This window comes from Oryzias latipes, chromosome 6 (assembly GCF_002234675.1).
Source record: "Oryzias latipes chromosome 6, ASM223467v1".
Classification (NCBI taxonomy): domain Eukaryota; kingdom Metazoa; phylum Chordata; class Actinopteri; order Beloniformes; family Adrianichthyidae; genus Oryzias; species Oryzias latipes.
Genome location: NC_019864.2, coordinates 10,665,512 through 10,691,622, shown reverse-complemented (window position 1 = coordinate 10,691,622; position 26,111 = coordinate 10,665,512). Strand labels below are relative to the sequence as shown.

The 26,111-nt window shown below is 41.3% G+C and overlaps 2 protein-coding genes across 2 annotated transcripts; one reads left to right on the top strand and one right to left on the bottom strand.

Moving 5' to 3' along the window:
- Positions 1 to 944: 944 nt before the first annotated feature.
- ptdss2 (phosphatidylserine synthase 2) lies at positions 945 to 21,804 on the top strand. Its single transcript, XM_004069883.4, has 13 exons — positions 945 to 1,164; positions 1,652 to 1,983; positions 6,952 to 7,053; positions 10,110 to 10,192; positions 11,485 to 11,552; positions 12,556 to 12,690; positions 13,261 to 13,311; positions 13,486 to 13,599; positions 14,333 to 14,451; positions 14,558 to 14,672; positions 16,333 to 16,478; positions 16,621 to 16,806; positions 19,859 to 21,804. The coding sequence occupies exons 2-13, from the start codon at positions 1,754 to 1,756 to the stop codon at positions 20,010 to 20,012; spliced, it is 1,503 nt and encodes a 500-aa protein (XP_004069931.1). The 5' UTR covers positions 945 to 1,164; positions 1,652 to 1,753; the 3' UTR covers positions 20,013 to 21,804.
- Positions 21,805 to 23,062: 1,258 nt separating this feature from the next.
- Positions 23,063 to 25,894, bottom strand: LOC101164723 (transmembrane protein 168-like). Its single transcript, XM_023955645.1, has 4 exons — positions 24,403 to 25,894; positions 24,182 to 24,324; positions 23,836 to 24,110; positions 23,063 to 23,766 (listed from the first exon to the last, which is right to left on the bottom strand). Exons 1-4 carry the CDS (start codon positions 25,528 to 25,530, stop codon positions 23,219 to 23,221), a joined length of 2,094 nt encoding a protein of 697 aa, XP_023811413.1. The 5' UTR covers positions 25,531 to 25,894; the 3' UTR covers positions 23,063 to 23,218.
- Between the last annotated feature and the right edge of the window lie 217 nt (positions 25,895 to 26,111).

Genomic DNA, 26,111 nt, shown 5'->3' with positions numbered 1-26,111 from the left:
CAAATATACTTGAGTGTAATTATAGTCTAGTATCCCTTGTGCTATCATAGGCACTTTAACATTGGGAGTTGGGTCATCTAGACCGCACTAGACAGTGCGCTGAACCTTTTTTCTTCAATGATTTGTGATCTTCACTGGTGTCCATGGATTACATGAAATCTTTCCACCTTTATCCACCTTTGTCATGGTAGGGAGAACACGTCAAAGTAAGGGTGGGGTCATCTAAGATAGCACAAGGGTTAAACTATAGAACATGTTTGTGTAGTGTAGAAAGTATCCCAACTGTATACTTCTTGGCTAAGTTTGAACATTTTAAGTTTGAAATGTATAGATAGTAAATAAAAAGTAAACTTTAAGTATACTACCTCACTTTTAACAGACAGTGAACTACTGTAATTGTAATACACTTAAATTAACTACTTTTCGCTAAGGGCCTTCTAATGATAAGAATGTGAGAATAACTGCCATAATTGACTATTACGGTATTTTAGTAAAACACCTTACTCAGGTTTTTTATGCTTTCTACATTCGCACTCCCATGTTTATTCTTTTTAAATTTCTGTTTACAAAGAAAACGGATGTGACGTCATACAAGCCACCCAATTGTACCTCCCTAGTGAACATCTCTTGCCAGAAATCGGGTTTATTGCTCGTTTCTGTGGTCAACAACCTTAGCTAAATCAATGCATAACTTGATTAAATATCGGTAATGAGTTTTTGCTAAACAATTTTAAAACACGACATTAAACTACGCACGAATGAGCCAAACCCGCCAGAAAGGTCAGACTGTCAAGTTAAATAAAATTAACAAGGACAAGTGAAAGGATGACTTCCGTGTCAAATATTTTGATTTCAAAATAAAACCCCGTGACTCGGAAAAGGTTGATAATATTTTAAACTTTAAGATCTCAGTCCGGATGATGTATTTCTGAATGACAGTTTTACCAATTGTACATGTGTGTCACTTGGTTATAGCCGAAAAGAGTCCGTCTGCTTGTCTGAATGTGTAACTGGCGGTTTATGGCCGTATGATTACGGTATCGTTCAAATTACCCTCTCTCTTTACAGCAAAGCGGATTTGAAGCGCACGTGCTAATGTAACTATAGCAGCGTCTTAAGCCAAGCGGATCCGGACTGCGGCTTCTAATTCGGTAAATGCAGCTGGTAAGTGATGTTAGCCACATTTAAACACAACAAAAGCCACGCTGAAAACAGTAACGGTAACGCTCTCACTCTAACTGAGATTTCACGCCGGTCAGTGATTTATAAACAGCCTTATCACTTATTATTTAATAGCCTCTTTCGCGATGTCAGCCCATAAAAAAGTAGTCCGTTGAGAAAAATAGCTAACGCAGTGAAAAATTCTTGTAGATTTACGGGTACACTACCTTTACTGTGATTTATTTACGGGTTGAATATTTTAAAATAGTTTATCTTATAGGTGGTAAAAGACATTTAGAAATATCCCGGTGGTGTTTGTTACTTTTATTTGGTCGTATAAAACATGTAAGTGTTAGGTCGTCATCCGCCTGTCTTAGCAGTGAGCTGGTCAGCCACTAACAGAAAATGTAGGACGTGACTTTTCAGGTCCCCCCTCCTTAGCTGTTATGCTCTAGTAACGTTGCTTTCCTTCGCCCCCACCCCCTCTAAGGATGCTTGGGAGGGGCTGACGCAGATGACAGAGGACGGGAGTGGAGCCCTTCGGATAAGCCCAGCCGTACTGGGTCATATTTAAAGCGCTCGCGGGCTGTCCATGGGCACAGCCATGACCAAGCCCGAGACGAAGAAGAGTGGCGTCGGCGGCAAGAGTTCCTCCGCCCCCGCTGTCAAGCAGGACGACAACGGCTCCCTGGAGGTCGGCTGTCCGGATCCGAGCCCGTGCTGCAAAGCCAAGGTGATGAGGCAGACGTCCAAGGAGAGCCTGCTGCACCGGAGGCACGCGGAGTGCGAGGTGTACGACGACGGGACCAACACCTTCTTCTGGTCAGTGTTTGGTGATGAACTGCTGTCTGTCAGCGCGCTGTGTTGTAACTGTCAAGGTTATCTGAAAGGCAGACCACAATGACCCCGTAAACAAACCAAACGTTATGACACAGTTCTTAGAAATCCCGAGGTGGGAATGAGTGTCAGGCTGATTCGATCAAGACTGATCCATTTAGTTTCCAAATGGGGAAGTCTTGTAGCAAAATTCCAAACTTGGATCTATTTTTTTATTGATACACCACAAGTCTCCCATGATAAATTGGTGGCAGAAACACATTTGAAATGTGTGTTGGTGAACATGTGCGTCTTCATGGGAACACAGGCAGCTGATCCAGAAAAGTAACATTCTCCTACACATGCCTTTGTTTTAAAGCTGTCTTGACTCATCGACCCGTTGCTCCAGTATTGTCTGAGCTTAAACGCCCACTCTTAAAAGTATTGTATTTTTTTTTTGGTCTTCGTAACATGTTCTTGTGGCATCTTTCTAAAGATTTATATAGAAAATTCAACTTAAAATTGCATGTCCAATTTATTTACATTCAAATTTGTGTGAATCCAAAGCAGACGCAAAAATGCAGTTTGGAAAAAGATCATGTTTTTTATGCAGAAAATAAAATCGGCGGGCCACAAACTCCTTGCTCCTCTCCATTCCGATGTCTTCCTTTGTTGACAAATGGAATCATGTACGTCTTCCAAGCTGGCATCTCGATCAAAACAATAGCCCTGATATTGCTCGCAATTTTTGTTTCACCGCTAACATTAGGTTGGGGGTGTGAGGGTGTGAGGGGCTGTAAGCTAGTGGGAAACGTGTAAACCGATGAGGGACGGGAAGTTTGGTAGGGCTTACTCCACATTATCAGTCCCGCTGTAGGTACCATAACCGTTCGGCCTGGAACTTCTGTTCGGGGTCACACTACGGTAACCCCACTTGGACAAACTACGTAGCATCGAGATCTGCTCAGGCAAATTTTCATTTCACGTTCCCTTTTGTAACCTTAAATTATTTTCCCTCATAAATTGTGTCTGACAATATTCTTTGTAATTTTTGTAAAGACATGTTGCCACAATCCGATTGTTATTCCAGTTTAAGTTCAGCCGTGCCTGAAAATGTTGTTAGTACGGCTTAATGTTGTTCTTCCTGGACCGTTCTGCCAATAATAAAGCACTGGGTGCACGGATTACAAAAAACTATAAGCGAACATGCATTCAATAATAATGATAACAATAATAAAAGCACGTTTAGAAGACAATCTCGCTCTATGTCCGAGTTTGTTTACAACAGATTCATAAAATCTTCTTCTATGGTAGTATCGTAATTTGTCCAGACCAATCATTATCTGATACGTCATCGGACCAACGTACAGCCAATCACCTAATGTGACGTCAGCATTGGTCTGAGGAACGGAAGTTCCAGGCCGAACGGTTATGGTATCTACACCGCCCACAATTCAGAGGCAAATTTCTAATGAACTCCTGCCGCCCTGCAGAAACTATGTTCTAGAAAACAACACAGGTTTTTTGATTTTTGCAAAAATAAACGGTATAATTCTAAATAAAAGGGCACTGGGAAAGCTTTTATAATACATTAAAAAATGATCGGACTGGGTCTTTAAGTGCATGTTCATGAGTTGTGTGTGACCTGTGTATAAACTCAGGATTTAGTGGCCTAGTGAGTGAAACACCTTTTAAGCTTCTATTCAGGTTAGATTTTTGTAAATAAAGGGTCACATTATTACACCATAAACATTTTATATTCAGAAGAGGTAAAAATCTCCTTTAATACCTGTCATTCCTTAGCTTTTTGTAGATAAAAATGCGACGATATAGAACTAGTTCAAGCTGCATCTTTGTTAAAATACTGTGCATCAAACTCAACACAAAGTCTTTCTGACGGCTTAGTTTATTTTCTAGAGATAACATGTTTTTGATTTGTCCAAACCTTTGGTCTGTACTGTATGTGGATTTTTTTTTGTACTGTTTTGTATAAGTGTACGCCATTTTACTGTGATGATGGATTGACAGATGAGACCTTGTGGTTTAGTGAAAGCAAGGAGTAGGTGGAGGGACATCTAGAGAGGTGGAGGTTTGCTCTGGAAAAGAAAGGGCAGGTTGGAGCAGGAGGTGAAGAATGTGGAGGACTTGGGGTCAACAGTCCAGATGGATGGAGAGTGTGGAAGGGAGATGAAGAGCCGTGTACGTGAACAGGTTGGAGCAGGTGGAGGAAGGTTCCTGGTGTGATGTGTGACAAGGAAGTGTCAGCGAAAAGGAAAGAAAAGGTGAGGAAGACTGTGGTGAGAGCTGGTCTTAGATGAGCAGGAGGTATGAGCTGAAGATGATGAGGTTTTCTTTGAGGATGGATAGGATAAGGAATGTTTCGGAGATAAATGCTGGGAAGCAGATTGAGATGGTCATAAGATGGCTTTCAGAGGAGGAACAATGATTAAAAGTGACCTTGAGGTAAAGCAAAGCGGAGGTTCATGGATGTAGTGAAGGAAGAAAGCTAAGGACATGGTAGTGGTTTGGTGTGTGAACAAGGAGGATGCAGAGTAGAGCCGATCAGGTTTAAATAGGCCGGATTTTTTGTTTTTCTGCGGAAGTAAGTGATATTTTCCAATATATTTAGGTTTATTTAGGTTTTTGTTGTTGTTGTGTTTGTTTTTATTTTTGTAGTCAAAGTTGAATTGGTATAAGGTAGGGCTGCACGATATAAGGAAAACTTGCGATTTGCGATATTACTGGTCAATATTGCAACGATGATATAACTTGTGATACATGAAAAATAGCATAACAACCAATAACAACATTTCCATGTCAACACAGCAGTTTTATTTAAATAAGACTCATAAACTTAAATTAGAATTCAAATGACCCTCGTCTACATAGGAGGCAAACATCTAACATAAAAGGGTTCTATCAGAATGTCAATGATGGAGTCCATCCACTTGGACAAAGGCATAAAGGCATTTATTTGATTAGTTAAATACTTTTGCCAACTTTTGCGATGATCGTATTGCACAGCTTGATATCGCGATAACGATAAATTTGTGATTTATTGTGCAGGCCTAGTATAAGGGAGTAGGCTTAAATAAGTTACAGCTTCTACCTAACTCTGTGTATTGTTCTTCAGTTTTGTCAAATAGAGACTGACTATAGTTATCATCGAGTGTATACATTTATCTATTGTAGTTTTTATAATAAATGAACTAAACTACTGTAACTACCTTCAGTAAATGATTCGTAAGTTGTTGACTATTTACTTCTCAGAATGAAACTGTTTAGACTGGAAACAGATTCTCTATCAGCCGCATCTATTCATCTGTGGTTTGTTGTGCGGTTGTTAGGCAGGAGTGAAGGGAGGCTCTCCCTGGCGTATACTATGAACTGTTAAAACCGGTTGGATGAAAATGTGGACCAGGGAGAAAAGGCTGACACCCTGCATGCTGTCGGGATTGGAACACTGAGCTAAATGGTTTGAAGAAAGGCTGACGATACGATCCGAACTCCTTAAACACTGCAGCTTCCAAGTTTTGGAAAAGTCAAAGCAACAGATTGTGGTCTGTGCTTGAACCACAGTGCCTCCTCTGCTCTTTTAAAGTTGTGAAAACAACAGAAACAAAGTGAAACTTTGCTAAATAATGGTAAATCTAAAACCTGTTATTATCCTAAACAAGTTTTTAACTGCAACTGAACTGGTTCCTGCTTAACAAGCTGAAAACAACCCTTTAATTAGTTAGAAACATTTGACAAATAGCAACACGTTCATATTATCTACTCTTGTGCTCAAGGAACCTTTTAGTGTGTTAGGATTATTGTTCTTTATTTTTTTTTAAGTCAATAAAAATTGTGTTATCTCAATCGGAGACAGCTAAGAACTTGTTTGGCAATGGTTTCTTGGCCTATGTATGTGTGTAAACATTTAAGGTAACCTTCTATCACAGTTGGCACCATTTATTTGTGATATTGCACAAGCTGATATTGCAATGTCGATACATTTTCGATTTATCATGCAAGCCTAGATGCAACAAATCACTTTCTCCACGATTTGGTTCCATGGTGTTTTAAATTAAGATTTGTGGCATCCCTAGTCGTAACAGGAAAGGTTACAACTCACCTGGTACATCCCAGGTCTCACCAACCATTGTCCTTGTTAACACTGAACAAGTTCTTTTACCTCCTTGGTCTCTGGATTTTTCTGCTTTACGTTGCTTTCCAGGCTTTTTCAGGGTTTAATCATGCAGAAAGACTCTAAATTCATTTGATTTAGTTCCAGTTACTTGGGCCACAATCTTGAGAACACATGAACCAAAAAAGGTACATGCTCAATCTTTTCACTGTGATGTCACCACTAACATGAAATATGTGATCATCCAATGATTTGGTGGGATTTCCTTTTTAAGTTTTTTTTTTTTTCCAGAACCACAGCATATTCATTTTTAATCCTGCCAGATGAAAAGCTATATTTACTTTGCAAAGGCCGTACATGTCATTGGACCTTGGAACTATGATTGAGAATATAATCCACACAGAATTGACCCACAGAGGGTCAAAGAAAAACCTTTAACCATGAACAGCTGATATAAATGTCATAGGTGTTCATGTTTTCTGGTCCCTTCAGATCATTTGCTAGCCAGCAGCCAAAGCCGTGGCCTTCAAAGTCACCTATGTTCCGTTCCAAATCACGAGAACGTATCAGAGCAGATGGAAGATCCATCAGAGAGTTGATGCAAGAGCCTTTTTTTTTTTAGACGTGTTTGCATAATGTTTACATATTAAGGTCGATGCACTCTATCTGCATCTATTTTTAGACCCTACAGTAGTTTCCTGACACAAACCGAAACAAAGATAAGGATTTTTTTATTACCAGTTGAGGCTAAGATAGTTAACAATCTTTGATTCACTGAAAATTGGATTTTTTGAATTGACATTTATTAAAATAGGCTCCAACTATTGTCGTCTTCCCTCTCACAGGCGGGCTCACACTCTAACGGTGCTCTTCATCCTGACCTGCGCTCTGGTCTACATCACGCTGTTGGAGGAGACTCCTCGTGACACAGCGTACAACACTAAGAGGTCAGTAGGTCATGTCCGTCCCATCCTCTGTGTGAAGCACCAGCAGGCCCGCATCCAAGAACATGGTATTCACTCTGGACAAGCAGGGAGAAGCTTCTTCTTCTTCTTTATCTACTGTTTACTAGCAAATGGACCTACAGTTAGAAAAGGCTTTGCGTGAAATGTCAAAGCGGTGCAAATCTTGCTCCAGGCTTTTTCTTTCACAGCTCTTTTGAAAGTCTGGGAACAAACCAAAATGATTAACTTCTCTTCCATGAGCAATTTCCAAATGGGTTGACACTTCCATGAATTAATAGGAATGCCCTCCATACGTCCTTACCAAACCATGTTCCTAAAAGGTCAAAGTTCAAACTGGTTTAACTTGCAGCAGACGTTAAACGGCCATGCGTTTGGTACGTGGAGCATAAAAACGGCCGTAGAAACTTACGTAGCTTCGTGTGAATGCAAGTTTAGAAGCCCCGAAAAGCGCATATACACACGTTTACATAGACTTCATTGAAAGTGGTTACTTGAACACACATTGCCCAGGACGGTGTGAATGTGACTTTAGAGTTCAGAGCCTCAAAGAACAGGCCATAAAAAACGGATAGACTCATTTTTGTGTTAGTTCTTGGTTTTATTTTAATCTCTGGATGGGAACGAAAAGGAGAGAGACGGTGTTCTATTATGCGGCCGAACACTGGCCACATGGATGTGTGCAGAACATTTCAACCCCATAATCAGAACTAGAGTCATCAGCAGAGCTGAAATGCCAGTTTAGGTGGCAGTTTCTTTCTGTCACGAATTCAGAAAAACAGTTTTTGATTTTGCAGCCTCCCATTCTGCCTCTATCTAGAAACTTAGAGTTTTAACTTTTCTTTCACTATTGTTATTAGAGCTGTCACTAACGATTATCTCATTAGTCGATTATTTTTTTGATTAGTCAGCGATTATTGTTAACGTAAAATTATGGGCAATTTTTTTTTCTACAGAAGGTGATAGTGCTGGTACTCAGTCCGTGGAGGTTCGCGTCATGTATGGTACTGCTAATGTTTGGCGTGTGGTGCGTTCACAGAAGGGGAAATTTTACATGTGTAGTTCATGGATTTCAATTTCAAACACAAAGTTTAAGGTCCCAGGTGAGCCATACGCTAACACAAAAAAATGACATAGTTGGCTCGCAAGCTATAGGGTTCCTGATCCCTGCACTGAATCATTGTCTAAACTTCCCATTGGAACAGTTAGCAAAAACATATTTTCAAGATCATGGGCTTTACTTTATTGCATTTAGTGAACAGTAAAATATTCTACAATCATTTTTCCTCCATTAGTTTGTGGGGGTGACTTAGATTGACCCAGATTTGCAGGATTTGCACCTCTTTGACTTTGTGCACCGAACCTCTACCTATTTTAGATGACAGAAGTGAGCGAATAAACAGTAAATGCACAAAAGAAGAAGAATCTTTTCTCTGTCGCTACCTGCGTGTCTGGCGGCGGTCCAGTGTGTACATGACCGGCTGGAGGCGCATTCGTAAAATCAAAATGGGAAAAGAACAAAATACCAAATTAGCGTCGACCATTTGTAATAGTTAATTTGTAACCAGGGACTGCACAGGGAAAAAAGTCTGACTCCCAGCTACCTGATTTACTGATTACATCAATAATCCTGGAAATCCGCCAATTCCAGTCACCAGACCAGCAGCTGGTTTGTTCCTGCCACTAATCTGAGCTGATAACAGAGCGTTGAGGTTTATGTTGTGGATAAGAGCTCCACTGATAAAGACAGTTCTCAGCGTGTGACCGATTTGATTAGATAGAGAAAGAAAAAATCCAAAGATGAGATTCACAAACCAGCTGGGAAAACGTTTCCAAACAGCGTTTGCATAATGTTTTTGCAGTTTTGGTGTGGTCTTTGTCTCTTTAGTGTTGAGGACAAAGATTCGAGTTCCCCAAACTTTCTGAGCCAAAGTTCAGACCCCTAATAATCTTCTGCATTTTTAGCTCCATCAATCAAAGGCTGCAAAAGAAGCAGTTTTGTTTACCGGTATATTAAACAGCTAAGCGGTAGAAACAACTTTTATTCACTCATCCAATAAGAAGAAGAAGCCCTTTCCTTTACTTTCTGGGAAAAGAATGATTGAAATAAGTATTTTTATGTGCATTTCTGAAAGTTGATTTCTCTGCTGTTATGTAAGCTGAGGAGACTGACTGGGAAAGTCAGGAATGAACGCCTCCATCAGGCTCTGTTGGTGATGTGAGTTTTTGTGTGTTGCTCTCTGAGAGATTGCGGAAAGGTTCTTAACGGGATTTGCTGAAGTCAGCGGAGTCCGGCTTGCTGGGATAAAGACCTGAGAGCTTCTTCCTGGCAGCGGCGGGCGTTCGCACAGACGCACTGGCTTTTTAATCCCCTCCCACGCGCTCACTTTTACTGTTTGGAGTCCCACGCAGCACCATGTGCTTTCAAGTCCACTCACCACTTCACAAGAATCCCTGAACTGATTTATTCCCCTTTGCGCTTGTGGATCACAACACGCTGTAATCTCAGTGTGTGTTCAGTTTTTTAAAGCCTGTGCTGGTGGCCCTCAGATTTACCTGCTTCGTTGTCAGATCTGAACTGCTTTGATAAGCTTGCTCCTCAAAATAAATCAAAAGTGAGCAGCTGAGGCCTGCACTCAGACTAAAATTAAACCATTTATACTCGGTCTGTCCAGCTTCAGGTAAAAAAACTACAATGTGCTAAAGGCTAAGAAGTGATTTTAGATGCTATATTGATTCATGAAATGCACCAATTGGTTTTCTTTGATTCCATTTCTTTTATTATTTTTTTAAGAAATAAAAGGCTTCCCTCTTTATTTTCCTCATACATGCCATCAGTTAAAAGAAATAGCAAATTTATTCATAGTTCACCTTAAAAAAATCATTTTCTTTTTTAATACAATTTGTTTTTAATGAAAATATTTTAAAAATTGTGTTTGTGTCGAACATAATGAAGAATGTGTCTGTGATCTGGACAGCTGCTGCAGTCTGAATTAAGGTTTTTGTGTGCGTTTGTTGTGTGTCTGCTCTGCCTGGTGTAGGGGCATCGTGGCCAGCATCTTGGTCTTCCTCTGTTTTGGAGTGACGCAGGCCAAAGATGGACCTTTCACCAGACCCCACCCAGGTACCAAAACTCCCCAACCCACCTAAAAGTGCAAGCCAATGTTAAAAAACAGACTTTTTTTCCCCTTGACTTTTTACTCACACATTACTCTGGAGAATGAACTGATTGGCTCAAAGTTCATCCCGTTGCCTCTTCTGCTCTGAACTTTGACCAAAGTCTGTTATGAAAACCTTAAAAATAGACCATGGAGCAATAAAAGCAGAGCCTTTCACCGATTCCGTCACATTTTCCCACAAAACTGGCCGATAATTGCGTTAACTTAACAGTAGTGCTTAGGCTTAGACGACATTACCAGCCCAACCAAACGCATTAGAGCGGCTTAAAACTGCTCTACTAAACGGCATAATCTTTTTTATGCAGTATAGAAACCCCATGTTGTTCATTTAATGGGTGTTTTAAGACTCGTTTCAGGCTTAAAATGTAACAAAGATCACCTGAAATCTTGAGCTTTGACCTCATAATGGTCAGTAACTGTTATTTATTAGCATAAGTTTGATGATGCAAGTAGAAAAAAGGCTTTCTTGACAGTAAAGCTTTCAGCACACACTAAAATATGAAGTTTCTGGACTAATAATGGGATTTTTGGACACCTTCATTCACCGTAATGTATAGGGGAAATAGAATTAGATGCAGAAAGAATGCGCAGACTCTTATAGACTTAAAGACTGCAAGATTTGTGCAAACCGTCAAAGCTACACTCCCTGACTTGTTGAGCCAGTCGAGCCGTTCCTGATGTTGCTCAACGCGCCACTTTTCGGTTGAATCAGTTCAAATCCGATTTGTAGTCAGGGAAGGAAGCTCAGAAGGATTTGCAGACCTACAACCTGCAGTTCCTGCTGGATCCCAGCCTGGGAGTGCCACACAAACTGGTTCGTACATATGAATGTGTATGCATGAATCACCTCTGCAGTGACAGTTGGAACAGAGAAACACTTCACCCACGATGGAATAAAAATCCCTTCTAAAATAAAACCAAAGCCAAGATTTTCCAGTTTTGTGGTCAAATGTTACATAAACCTGAGTGAAAGGCACAGAGGAGAAAAAATACTATAACTGGTTATCTAGGAGCAATTCTTGAACATCTGGCAGGATGTATTTATAGAATCAGATTGGTGAAAACTACTAACTAAAACCAGGGCAAAAGTATTTCATTACATAACACTTCTGAAGGATAAATATTTCTAAATTAAGCACAGATTAGCGCTGTCATGTATGGACGTGTTTATACAATGAGTGCACTTGTTGGGGATTTGAAATGGACTTATTTGTTAAAACCTGCCGTCTTTCTGCAGCTTACTGGCGGTTCTGGCTCTGTGTCTCAGTCGTCTACGAACTGTTCCTCATCTTTATCCTGTTTCAGGTGCGAGCATTTTCAAATCATGGAAGATGTTTTGTTTATTTTTTACACACCAAGCCCCTGTTTTTACTTTCCATTCTGTCAGTCTGTACTGTAGTTCTGGTTCCACCTCTATTCTACATTGAGTTTTTTTTTTAAATGTGTCTGAAGATCAGCAGATGGAAGCAGAAATAGGTTGCTGGAACGCTGGCTCTGATGTGGGACTTCTTAAATTAGATTTTTCCACTAGTTCCACTGGAGGCTCTTTTTTCCTTCTCTCTGGTCTGATTCAAATTCAAACGCCACGGAGCCAGACCTTGTATACTTTCAGAGGTTTAATTACCTCAAGCATCTGAAGTCGTGAGAATAAAGCCGTGATAGCAGTCATTGTTGTTTGCTCCTACGTACCCTTTTGACCCAGTGGGCGTGGCTACAAGCAGCACTGATGTTCAGCAGGTTTGCTGTGAGAGTCGGGCCTATGTGACACAGCAGATACAGCACACAAAAAAGCAAATAATTCAACTTTATTTGGGCCAAATTTCACATTTAATGTATTGTGTCATGTACTATATGTAACTATACGGCTATTGATGATTAAAAGTAGTTAAAATTGCATCATTTACACATGGATGTCTTCTTTTACTTTTCATTTAGTATTTTTTCCAAGTAGGTCACAATAAATCATCCAAAGTGTGATATATTTATGTATAGATCTGTTCTTTTTTTGTGTGTCTTCCTAAGTATTTTTTGTTTTTGATTGCTTGAAATAAAAATAAACTAATTCCAATATTTATCTTTTTTTTTTTAACCTTATAACTACAACACTGATCAAAGAAGATTTGAAATATGACAATAAATGTCAGAAATGGACTTAATCACATTTGAATGCATGGAGATCTTCAGTATAGTGAACCAGTGGTTTGTTGAAGTTACTGACAAAAGCTGTATGTCGATGAAAATCTTTCAAACCTGTGTGGGGAAAGATATCCCCCTCATATTATGCTTTGATTCTCACTTTAATCTGCAGACAGTTCACGATGGCCGACAGTTCATGAAGTACATCGATCCCAAATTAGGGGTACCCCTCCCCGAGCGCGACTATGGAGGAAACTGCCTGATCTATGACCCGGGGAACACCTCCGACCCCTTCCACAACGTCTGGGTGAGACGAAGGTTTCACTGTGACGACTCTCATCTACGCAGAATCTCATTAAAGTTCACCTCAGATTCCGTTTTGTAATAGTAGGCTACGTTTCTGGATGGGCTTTAGTTTGAGGTTCCATCGTGTCAGGCCGTCTCATTTTCCTGCATGTGCCGCTGCTTTTAGGAGGACCTGTTTTTTAAAGTAATATTTGTATTTGATTGTGTTTGCTTTTCTTGGTTTGAATGAATTCAACATTGCAGCATGACGAAAAGCTGAATACACAAATGCTTGGACATCTGCAGAAACTTGAATGTGGAACTTTATTACAAAGCTAACCATTCAATTATAAATATCATATTTATAGTGCCAGTTCCGAGTAAATTAAAGTAGGTATGTAGGTACTCTGATGCTGCTACTTCAAAATAAAAGCATGTGTTTTCTTGGCATGTCTGGTCAGCTGGGTTTCTTAAACTTTGGGGGAAACTTTTCAGAGAAAAAGCTTAAATGGGGCGGCAGGGGTGTTGTTGGTTAGGACTGTAATGTAAACAGCTTAGGCAGTGCATCATGGGATTTTTTCTATCGTTACAGGACAAAATGGATGGCTTTGTTCCAGCGCACTTCTTGGGCTGGTACATCAAAGTAGGTTTGGAACAGAAGAAAACACAAAATGTTGTGTAAATGTGTGCAAAAGAAATATTCATGGATTTGAAGCAACTCCATCAACAATATTATTATTAAATTATAAATGAACATTTACTCTTTCTGCTCCATCGCAGACTTGACCTTGTTTCCATTTTCTTTTGCTCCCTCCAGACTCTGATGATCCGCGACTGGTGGATGTGTATGATCATCAGTGTCATGTTTGAGTTCCTGGAATACAGCCTGGAGCACCAGTTGCCCAACTTCTCCGAGTGCTGGTGGGACCATGTGCGTACAATGACCTCTGCGGCGGCCGCACACAAGCTGTCAATGTTTACAAGAAGAGTTTAGTACTCTGAGCCGCAGCTCTCCTCCTGTCAACTGTGGGATCAGAAATATGAGGCAGATTCCTGAAACGAGGAGGGAAAACTCTCCCTGTTACTTTTTGGTTGCAGCAAATTGTTGTCAACCCTACTGATGTTTGAAAGTGTCATCTAATACTGAGTTGTGAGGCTTGCAGCCTTTTTCCTGTTGAAATAGGAGTCAGTTTAGCATGAGAACAGCCTGTTGTGGGAAAGGAGAATCCTACCCATCACTAGAAGGACTAAGGAAGAATTGCAGCTCATTGAAATAACTGGAATGTATGTAAACAGACAGAAAGTGTCTTGCTGAAGCTGATATTGTAAAAGCATAACTTTCTCACACACTCAGGCCCATTTTAATGCTAAAATAACTGAAAAAAAGTTTTGGAATTGTCGTTTTTTTTCATTTGTTCTTAAAGATCCACTCCAATGAAAATTGTGTTGTTTTTTGTGTTTTTAACCCTTTAACAACCCAACCAAGACATGATGATTAAAACAAATGTGTTTTTTTTTTTCTCTACTCGTTGACTTGGTGGAGTAATACCCACAATCCATTTTAATTGGTTTTTAGATGTGCTCTGCAGTTTGGTTGAGCAGGCAGTTGATTGGATGATCAGAGTGGAAGTTTAATGAATTTGAACTTTTTTTTCCCCCTCTAGTGGATCATGGATGTGTTGCTGTGCAACAGTTTTGGAATCTACTGTGGCATGAAGACGCTGGGTTGGTTGTCCATGAAGCCGTACCAGTGGCAGGGCCTCTGGAACATTCCTACTTATAAGTACGACATTACCGAAGCTTCTGAGCAGAAAGAAAAAACACAAACCTGTTTTTCTCTGTTTCTATGTTACATGTGAACATTTGAACTTGCTTCCTTTCGCCTGCAGAGATAAAATAAAGCGAATAGCATTCCAGTTCACGCCGTACAGCTGGGTGAAGTTCGAGTGGAGGCCGGCGTCAAGCCTTCGCCGCTGGCTCGCTGTACTCGGCATCATCTTCATGGTGAGAATCACCAATAGATTGTGTGTTTCCTAGCTGTGACAAAGTGTTTGGTTACTTTCACCTCTCCATCACACTACAAATGTCTTTGTGTGAAACTCAACGTTGACGGAATTCAAAGTTGTAGGGTATAATTAGCTGTTTTTGTCTAGTTTTATTCCATGTACTTTTTCAAATTAAAGCTGTTTTGCTTTGGTGAGCACCATTTGTTAGCACAGCCTCATTTGTTATGACCTAGTGCTGAAAGATATGAGGAAAACTCGCGATTTGCGATATTAGTGATCAATATTGCGATGATGATATAACTGGCGGTATATGAACAAATAGCAAATCAACCAAAAACATCATTTCCATTTCACTGAAACAGTTAAAAATTACATTCTAAATGATCCTCGTCTACATAGGAGACGAGGATCTAACAGAAAGGGCTCCATCCGATTGGTCAAATGCTTAAATGGATTTATTTAATTTGCAGGCCTACCCTTTTTCTTGTCACACAGTAAAAAGACAGAGGACATCAAATCACACCAAAGGAGTTGGATTTTCCCTTTTCTTTTCGGCCAATCATTTTTCTAAATGCCCTGTAATCTGACAGAAGTTTAAGAAGAAGATGCTCCTCTTGGGTTGTGGATTTCAGGTTCATTAATATGGAAGCGATTCTGTAGCATAATTAAAAAAGTTAAACCAGAAATGCTTTTTCATTTTCAAAATGAAGGTGCATATTTTGACTCAAAATTAAAATGAAAAAGCAATCCACCAAAATGCTTTTTCATTTTCTTCCTCAACGCTGCTTATTCTGTCACTTATTTAAAATGATAATGAAAATGGTATTTGACATTTCATTTTCAAAATGTTCTCTGGTAAATGTGGAGCAAAATTCATTTAGAAATGTCTAATTTGACATTTAAATGGATTAACAGAAATGCTTTTTCATTTTCTAAATGAAGCTGCATCAAATGACTTAAAATTAAAATTCCTCATATTAGCATAATGATAACCCGTCTTTCGGGTTCTCCTTGCAGCGAAGAAAAGAGCACTGACCGCATGCTTCGCGCTGAGTGAGTGTTGGACCAACCAGCAAACGTTTAGCATGGTGAAATCTGCTGGAGCTGTTGATGCGGCTCCAACTGTCATGGAACAGCAAAATCAGCAGAAAGGCTGCAGGAGACTATCTTCTAAATGTGCTTTATTACTGTCATGATTACGCCCCTAACACAAAGCCACACTGCTCCTAGCATGTCTGTGTCTGTTAGCAGCCGGACACACGGAGATGGCACTGACATCATCACCCCACCTCCACTCTGGAAATGCTAAGTCGAATTGAATAATGCGACAATGTTCACAGGGTGGATGTTAAAATGAAAATGCAATCCCCTCTTTGCATTTTCTTTTAAATTATGACACAGAATAAGAGTTTTTTTAAGTAGAAAATAAAAAAGCATTTTGAAGTATTGAGCTTCATTTAGAAAATGAAAAAGCATTTCTGGTTTTGACTTTTATTTTTAATTATGCTACACAATCACTTCCATACATTAGTGTGTATTTGGCTGTGTGTTTGATTGTTTCCAGCTCTTTTCTTCGTGCTGTTCTTGTGCTCTTGGTTTAGTAAAAACGCTGTCACTGTTTTTCTTTAAATTGTTTATTTTCTTTTGTTTCTGTTCAGTTCCTCCTGGCTGAGCTGAACACCTTCTACTTGAAGTTTGTGCTGTGGATGCCTCCTGAACACTACCTGGTGCTGCTCCGTCTCGTCTATTTTGTCAACGTGGGAGGCGTGGCCATGAGGGAGATTTACGACTTCATGGACGACCCGTGAGTGACTGCTGTGACCCTTTCTAGTCGGCCACCACATCCCTCTATACTCATGTCTTTAGATTCCTTCAATCGGGAGAAAAAAAGTACATCCGGTTGACTTTGTTTCCTAAACTATAACTCCTCAATATTTTCCCAACAGGAAGTTCCACAAAAAGCTGGGCCAGCAGGCGTGGCTGGTGTCAGCAATCACAGTCACAGAGTTCCTCATAGTGGTCAAGTATGACCCCAAAACCATCATGCTGCCCATCCCCTTCTTCGTCATGCAGTGCTGGTTTTTAGGAATCTTCCTCATATTCATCTGGACTCTGTGGCGGTTCTTCATCCGGTAAGAAGTGGGATGTGAAGGGGGGGTAAATATTGACAGATTAAAACAATCAAAGTGTTTGAAAACATAGTGCTGGAAATCAGGAAAAAGTCACAGGAAATCACCTGCATCACTATTATTAGTTTTTTGGAAACAGATTTTAAACTGTGGCCACTTGAAGCACATTAATATGATGTCAGCATTTTTTTAAGTTCAGATCTTATTTCATCTTATTCATATTCTGATTCAAACACGACTGTGACAATGCACTTATTTGATCATCCTTAGATCATATTTAGGAAATGTTCAAAGATTCCAGCTGGTTCATATCCTCCTGAATACCAGATAAAAATATAAAGTTGAAATATTAAAAGAAATCCAACAAAAACTACAATTCCCAGAGTTGGTATCATTGAGAATCCCCAGATGTCCTCTGGAGACTCCAAAAGGAGTTTATTCAGTAGTATGCACCTGTTGGGACATATTCATATTTAGAAATGTCCTCCACAGAGGAAACACGTTCACAGATGGTAACAGGAGCTTAAAATGATCCGTCAGCTGACAGTTTTCTAGATAAAGTTTTTACTTTTGAACTACAAATTTTGTGCGAACACTCAATCGAATCAATCAAAGGCTGACAGATTTATTGCTTTTAGGAATGGGCGATATATCTGTGCCAGTATCGGTATCAACCCATATTTGCATAATTTAACTTCATCTGTAACGGTCCGATATTAAAAAAATGTATCGATATTTTTCTGACTGTTTTCAGAAACACTTTATTTATATGCATACTTGTTCTTAACAGATTGGGAAGCTTATGTTTACAGTCATAGTCAGTAATTGACTGTTTCCAGGTAGATTTTATTTTTGATAGGGAGACAATGGGGAGCTTATGGTTTACAGTTATGTCCAATATTCAATAAATGGTTTGAATATTTTCAGATATATTTATATGAAAGCTTTAAAGTGATACTTGTTCCTATGAAATCCCTTGCAGTTTGTTAAAAAGGTCAAGTACAATATATTTGTCCAGTAAAAGTTGTGCATTTCTAGTAAAGACACAAAAATAAAATCTAAACTAAATATTGGTTGTCTGCCACAGCTGCAGGGAAAATATCAGTTATGGTATTGACCGGAAAAAATTAAATCAGCCCATCCCTAACTACTTTATGTAAAATAACTAAAAAAAATCTGTTTTACAATATAGTATCGTGTGAATGACCTCAATATCCTTTTTTTTTTATCTTTATTTGCTGTGTCATGAGGTCATAAAACGCAGATAGTTGTTATCACTAATGTACAATAAACAGCAACCATCTTGTTGCTGTGTCAGAATAATAATAAAATCTTGTTTGGATTAGGAATGAATCCAGATTGTGGATGTAAACTCAAACAGGCGCTTTAAAAACTGTTCAGACTCCTTCGGTTTTTTTGTAAGTTTAAGTGTCACAGTCACATTGTAATGGTCTGCCAAGTGATATTAACAGTCATTCCCCCTTAAATCTGGATAACTTTAGTCCTCTTTAGGCCTGCACAATAAATCGCAAATTTATCGTGATATCAAGCTGTGCAATGTGCGTATCGCAAAAGACGGCGAAAATCGCAATAAATGGTTATCTTAAATGTGCTAAAACAATCTCATGGCAGCTTGAAGTATTTAACCGATCAATTAAATCCATTTATGCATTTGAACAATCAGATGGAACCCTTTCATGTCAGATGCTCGCCTCCTATGTAGACGAGGCTCATTTGGCGTCTAATTTAAGGTATAGAACATACCAAAAGTCATTCAAAAGTCATTCAAATGAATGGGAAGGTGTGTCCAAACTTTGGGTCTGTACTGGATGTTGACTCTTATTTAAACTAAACTGCAGTGAAATAGAAATGATGGTTTTGGTTGTTTCGCCATTTGTTCATGTATCGCTAGTTATATCATCGTTGCAATATTGATCACTAATATCGCAAATTTTCCTCATATCGTGAGCCCTAGTCTTCACTGACTGGTTGCTGCGTTTTGTCAGTTCTTTGTGCGTTCCCCAAAGGAATTTGTTTTAGCCAGCAATGGAGCCTAAACCTCAGGCCCTGCTGCCAGTTTGCTGTAATTAGATTGTTTGTTTTCGCCTCGCTCAGCGCCTGAGCCAGCATGTCTGCCTCTTGTTTGTTTTCTTCCCTGCACTCTTAACCCTCGCTCTTTACCAGGTCATTGCTGCTCATGCTCAGCAGCAACGTACCCATGAAGGGACGCCAGGGGACACCGTCCTCTCCTTTCCACTTTCTCCTGTCCCCTATTTTTTAAATGGTTTTACCCACCTCCTCCTGCTGTCACAGAGCACAAGTGGACTCCCCCTGTGATGCATATGGAAGCATTTCTGTATCGTAATTCACATTAAAATGCTTTATCATTTTCACAATAAAGCTGCGTTCGTTAACTCAAAAACAAAGTGAAAAATCAATCCGCCAAACGGCTGTCCAGCTGACGGATTTGAGTCCGATTCCAGCTCAGACGGGTAAAACAAAGACGTTGATGAATCTAATCATCTACAATCATCAGAAAGGAGCAGAGCTGGGAGCTTTTGGCCCCGCCCAGCGTATTTTCTACGTCACAAGTAAAAAAAAAAAAAAGTTCAATCGGCATCTTTCATCTGCTCCTGACTCACGGCTATTTGAATAAAGAAATATTCAGAAATGCTAATTTTAGATGAATTTTCTTGCCTTCTGTCCTCTATCATCAGAAAATTGCCACAAGAACAAGTTTAAAAAACAACCTAAACACCATTTTCCTCTTAGTGGGTGTTTAAAATGTGACACTGCAATGTGTGAAATGTTGCAGATCCTTGTCCTAAATTATGAATTTATTTTACATAACTGGGCTTCAAATGTCTGCCTCCATGGTTTTAGTATTTTTTTAATACAAAGAATTTCTCAAACACCAACATTTCTTTACGTTTTGACTCCTCCTCCTCCTATGACTCAGTCATTTTTGATCCATTGTAGCGATCATTTGATCTGTTGGATCTTTATTGAAAGCAAAAATTAAATGATTTGTTTTTTCTCCACCCCGCCCCCACAGTGACATCACACTCCGCTATAAAGAGACCCGCCGGCGCAGGCAGGAAGTCCGCGCCGATTTGGACCGGCCTGTGGGTGACGGCAGCACAGCCGCCCCGTCTGGACGGAGCAAGCTGAACGGCAGCTCTGAGACGCTGCGGCAGAGGAAATCCTGAGAGCGGAAAGGGGGCGGGGTCGCTGGGCATCACGCCGCCACAGACGGCCAGGGAAGGACGGTTTTTACAGAAGGAGATGTGTTACTTAGAGGCCAGCAGGTGGACACACGGTGCCGTTTAGGTTTGTTCTTGTGCCTACATGAACCAAGTAGTGGTTAAGCCCAGGCAGAGTGGTCTGTTGTGTAGTTAGTTTAACCCGAGCATGGACCTCGTTCTGCTACTTCTTCTTTCTAGACAAACATTCGTGAAGTTGTGCACAGGAGATGAAGCATTTTTGAGGGGTGGGGACGGGGGCGGTGTTATGGAAGGGTTGTGGAATCTACACTTTTGACTAAAACTCAATAATTTCCTTTTTCTCAGCGGCACTTTATCTAAAGAAGGGGACAGGGGCTTCAGAGTCCACGCCTGAAATAATGTTTGTGGTGCAAGTGAGAAAAGGAGTGTTTTAAAGCTCATTTCTACTGATTGAAGTGACTGATCTGGATTCTGTTGGTACACTGCTGTGCATTTGTTCCTGGGGGGGAAATCTGTTACGTTTGTGGAGCCGCAATGACACGTTTCTGTTGCTGCACATTTGCAGTAGTAGGTACATGAAATGTTTATTTTGTTTACATGAGGAAAACGATTGGTTTGTGAGTCTGGGGGTGTTTCTTATTTCTTATTTTTTTGTCTGACATTGAAAGCAGCACTGACCAAAAGCCATTCTCTCCTCTCAGGCTTTGCTTTAAAAAAAAAAAAAAAAAAGATTTTGAGAGGTGAGAAACAAAAATCAGACGGCTTTACTGACTTTTTTTTAAGCTGAAGTAAGCTTTAGAAATGGGATGTTTCTTCTTTTTTTTGTGTAGATTTTACAGTTTATTTAAAACGAACAAATGTCAGACTTGTGAGAAACACTAGATCGTGTTGGTGTCAGACTCCGGACGCTCTCACTGACAGTTGCAGCTCGTTCAGCCATTTCTCAGTAGGAAATGTGCTTTTGTCCCCCCAAAAAATATATGGAGATGAAAATGGTTTAACCGGAAGCCTCCTTTATTTTGTGAGGAGGTAAAAAATGGGGTTAAAGCTCACAAACACATCAATAAAAAAGTGCTGTTCAGCAGACCCAATGTAGTTTTCCTTTAGAATGGAGCTGCTCCTTCATTCTCAGCAGCTAAGATCCAATGTAGGTTTCTTTTTCTCGTTGTGACCAAAATGAATCTGTTCGCCTCTTTAGATGTGGAGTCAGGCTGATGTCATTGATTTTTCCAATCAAAATGTGACATAATCTGCTGTTCTAATGAAAAAGCTTTTATTTTATGGTAAACTGACCTTTTTGTTCTTGCTATGTCGTCATTTTTCCAAAATATGATTCTTGTTCGCATTTTAAAATCCTTGGAATATTTTGTTGTCAAAATAAGTATTTATTATTCTCTGCCGTCTTAAATCACTTGACTTTTATTCCTGTATTTGCCTCTTAATTGAAAGCAGATCGGGGGGTTGCTCTGCAAATGTGGGCTTGTCTGTTGAAAAGCTTAAATCAATGGAAAAAATGCAATTTACCGCGAAATTGAAACAAAATTGAGCCATGAAGGAACTATTTTAGTGGGGTAGTTTCCCCTTTTAGCCACATGGTGGCAGTATATGTTTGGATGGTTCGGCCTTGTCAGGTCTCAATGATTGACATCTCGCTGTAAATGCCATGGTGGGAGAATTCACTTTCAGGACTTAAAAAAATTCACATCTGCTGCTGCTCAGTGTAATTTTTTTAAAAACATTTTCAATAAAATCTATGGGAAGTTTGTTGGTTTACTTATTTAGTCTCTAGCTTGATCTTTTTTTTATTTTTTTTTACATTTCTTAACTCAAGTTATTAATACGCATACACCATGCATTGATCATTTCTTACCTCGACTTTACATGTATTCTGGTTTGGTAGGAAGTATCGTTATCACCATGGCAACTAATGATCCACTGATAAAACAATTTGGACGAGCTCAACAATGTTTGAGAATTCCAGAAAACACTGAACGTAACGAAGAGTATGAAACTCCTGAGTGACGACTTTGAAGGAAACTTGATTTAATAAATCCTATTTAGTTTTATAATTTTGTTTTTAACCTGTAAAGCTTTTTGTGTTGCTGCTGCATGAAACTGCTTGATAAAGAGCGTTTCAATTTGAATCACATTTGTCCAAACAAGTTCATCGGTGTCGACTTGATACAAATTTAGGAAAAGAAGACATTAAAAAAGACAAACTTAAGATGTACGGAGTCAAACTGGTTTAGAACAAGTTTAAACCAGTAAAACTACCCGATGGCCGCCAGAATGAGACAACTCAAATGTTATCGAACATCAACAGCACTTTGAGGTGAAATGGAGCACAAGATCCACAGGTTTACACTTCAGTATTCAGTTTTTATTGCATAGTTTCATTAATCTGTTACCTGTTCTTCCTGAAATCACTGTTCCCCTTATTAAAGTCATCAGAACAAAATTGCATAGTCCTATAAATGTAAAAAATCCCATGAAAAACAGTGAACTCGTCAGTTTCTGTGGAGCCACAAGCAGCTGGAGTGAATAGAAAATGTTTTTTTCTGCATCAGAGAACAAAGCAAGTTTATGTAAGAAGATAAAAGTATTATATAAAAGAAACATTTAAAACAATTATAGCTCCATCCAGAGAGACAGAGGCAAAAAATAAAGCTATGGAATTCACAGGCTCTCAAAAAAAGAAAAAGAAAAAAAGCTTCTTTGGTTTGAGAGCAAAAATTCACAAAATAAGGTGGTTTGGTTCAATTACAGTACAAGGCAGTGAATACTCAATCTCAGGCTGAAAATGGGATCAGTCAAGAGCTAGAACCCCTTAATGCCAGAATTTATTTTCAGCAATGAATAGAAAAATTCACCTCCATTGGTTTTCAAGTATGAGCTAAATGTAGTTAGTTTGGGGGCTGAAATGCTCCTTTTTTCCATATCAGTAGGCATCAAGGGGTTAAATGTGTAAGGTGCTGCTTTCAATGTTCTCATTAGAAAATACACTCTTTCAAAATAAAACTGCTACATTAAGAAAATATTATTCAATACATTAAAATTGTATTTAAAAAATGTCATCAGTAACTGGTTCATATTTAAAGTTGGAGTTGTGTTTTTTTTTTTTGGCTATTTCAGTTTAAAAGCGACTTTTTTTCTTCTTTAAGGGTTAAAGACAAACGTTGTCTTTCAAACGGCTACGATCTCACTAGTTTGAAGCCTTGCCCGGTGTCCAGTATGGCAGGTGGGCACCAGTTCAGCTTCCATCTTTTCAGACATTTCAGACAAAAACTCCAAATCCACAGCAAGTCCAGGCTGCCGCACCACAGAGCCAGCTGAACCACAGGAAAGGAGAACCGGGGGAAGGACCCGCTCAGGTGGTTGCTCACGTCGCTCCCCGTGGGAAGGTGCAGGGTGTAGTCGCTCCAGTGCTTGGAGAGGCCGTACGCGGCGGAGACGGGCCTGCCCCGCTCCGACCACTGGATGTTGCTGCTGGGGTTGCAGTTGTACTCCACCCACTGAGCGGTGAAGTCGCCGAGCTGCGGCGGGTCCTGCAGCTCTACGTCCGTCGCCCTGGAGAGCGTGGCCCCCTGCACCGCCGCGTACGCGCCCTCCACCTTCTGAACCTCTTTGACCCACGGCAGCGAGTTCTCACAGTCGAGCACCAGCACCAGGCGGGAGCAGAAGCTGCCGTTCTTCTCCCTCCACCAGTCCAGAATCTGATGCAGGTGCAGAGTGTCCCCACCTGAAGATAAACACGGTTAAGAACCCCCGTCAGAGCAGGACTCCACCGCTGAAGCGCAGCGCCGCTCACCTGCCAGCGCCCACTCTCCGGAGCGGTGCGTGTGACCACTGTAAAAGATCATGTACGTGTCGTGGCGAGGTCCGTCCGGGGTGCGCAACTCAAAAAAGGCTTTGATCTTGGCCTGCAGGGCCTCGAGGGTCAACCCGCTGGTCGAATAGTCGCAGCCAAAGTTCTCGATCAGGTGGTGGGCGAAAAACCGCTGCACGTTGTTCAGCATGCCAGTGGAGCGCTTGTTCAGCTCCTGCACTTGACCCGGGGGCAGGAGAAGGGGCTGGCCGTCGGGACTGCAGAGGAACGAGTGTTTTAACGCGTGAAGGGCACTCCAGTCAGAGATCTGTTGGGTCGTTTCTAATACCTGCAGTAGTTGGTGGGGATGACCACGGCGTAGCCCACACAGGTCCCCCCCAGAGTATTCCCCAGCTCGTAGAAGAGGCCATGGAACAGAGACTCCAGGGGCAGGATCAGGAGAAACATCCCTGTGAACAAGGCGCTGCCAGCCTGCAGAGACAACGGAAACTGCTGCAGACAAATCGAACCACATGTTGGAAATCTCTCGAAATGTTCGATTCCTCTCACCTGCAAACAGAAAATGGCGATCACAATGCTGGAGACCAGAGTGAAGACCGCCAGCCGCCCTGAGATGAGGCAGAAATGTCTCAATCCCTTGGAGGCCATGACCTTGTCCAGACTGGTGTCCTGGTAGTGGAAGAGGTGCTGGCAGTCGCTGAGTTTGGAGTGGAAGCCCCACAGGGTGATCAGGAACAGCACGTGGCAGGTGGCCCAGAAGAGCAGAAAGACCAGGAAGCCCGGCAGGAGCATGTACCACTGCGGCTGGTCTGCCATTATCCAGCCGGTCAGGCTGATGAAGAGCACCTCCACCCCCAGGAGCGGCAGCAGAGCCAGCCGGCGCCACAGACCCCTCCACAGCAGGAAGGACCGCCAGCGCTCCGTCACGGAGAGCCCGCAGAAGTAACAGTCCAGCAGGGGGTCGCAGATCAGCCGGCCGAAGAAGCAGGTCAGGGCGAACGGGTTCGGGGAGATCCCCAGGTTTTTGAAAAACATTTCACCTGATAAGACTCCGAAGAAAATCAGGTTGTATAAAGCCGCAGGGGCCCTCATTCGAAGCACGGCCATGACGGCGGCGAGCGCCGCCACGAGCGCGAACACGCTGGCGCACGCGCGCAGCGGCATCAGCGTGCTGGCCACGGCGAAGCCCCCCAGCTCCATCCGCTCCGCAGAGGTCAGGAAGGCGGGACGGTACCTGGTGCTTCCGAGGAGGCGCTCCAGCAGCGCCCACAGGCACCTCAGAACCACGCTGGCCAGCAGCAGGTAGTTGGTCGCCTGCTCCTTGCTGGTAAACTTTAGGTTGGGCGCGCTCGCCAAGGAGAGCAGACCCAGTAAAAAGCCATACCACAGGTGCAGGAGGCCGAGGCTGAACCGGTCCAAGTTGAAGAAGTAGTACAGAACTCCGGCTACTACCAGGACAAACACCCCCAGGACCAGAATCACCAGGTAAATGCTCTCGGAGGTAGCGTCCCACCGCGAGTACAAACCCCAACAGAGGGCGATGAGCAGGTTCAGACCGGACAGGTAGCCGAGCCACCGAACCGACGACCGCATGCTCACTTCCCCGTTGACCTCCTCCAGCCGGGTCATTGCTGCGTTGAGACAATGGCTGGTACAGTACCGAAGAAAACGACACATTTTCACGGGGAACGGGAAATGTAAAGAATGTTTCAAAGTAAAAAAGAAAAAGTTAATTGGTCTGAGTTTTGACAGAAACTTTAGCTAATCGCCCTGCTGATGACGGCGGTTAGCTTAACTTAACCGCCGGCTCTGCATCCTGAAGTCGGACTCGTTCGCATCGCGAGGACCGCAGTTGGACTCCTATCTGATGTCAGAGGCGGTTCGGAAAGACTGCGAACCGAACGGTGTCCGAACAGCCGCTGCGGATGTCGGAGACATGGTTACTCCAAAAGTTTGTTCCGTCAAAACTTGGAAGTCAGATCGAGTCAGACGCCATAACTATTGTGACTGTACGGCGTGCGCGAAGGGTCAAAAAGTCTTGGGTTGTGTACGAAAGCGAAAGAGCCAGCGGTAGAAACAGATTACGTCGTTAAAATAGTTTACCTTTTGAATATTGGTAGGTAAAATAGTAAAACTCTAAGAGGAATACTTTCTGCAAATTAATGTGTAATTTTAATGATTCAGATTGTAAAATAAAGGGAAAAGAGTTCATCTGTATGCTCTAAAACGTTTTATGATTTATCTGTTGTATTATGCAT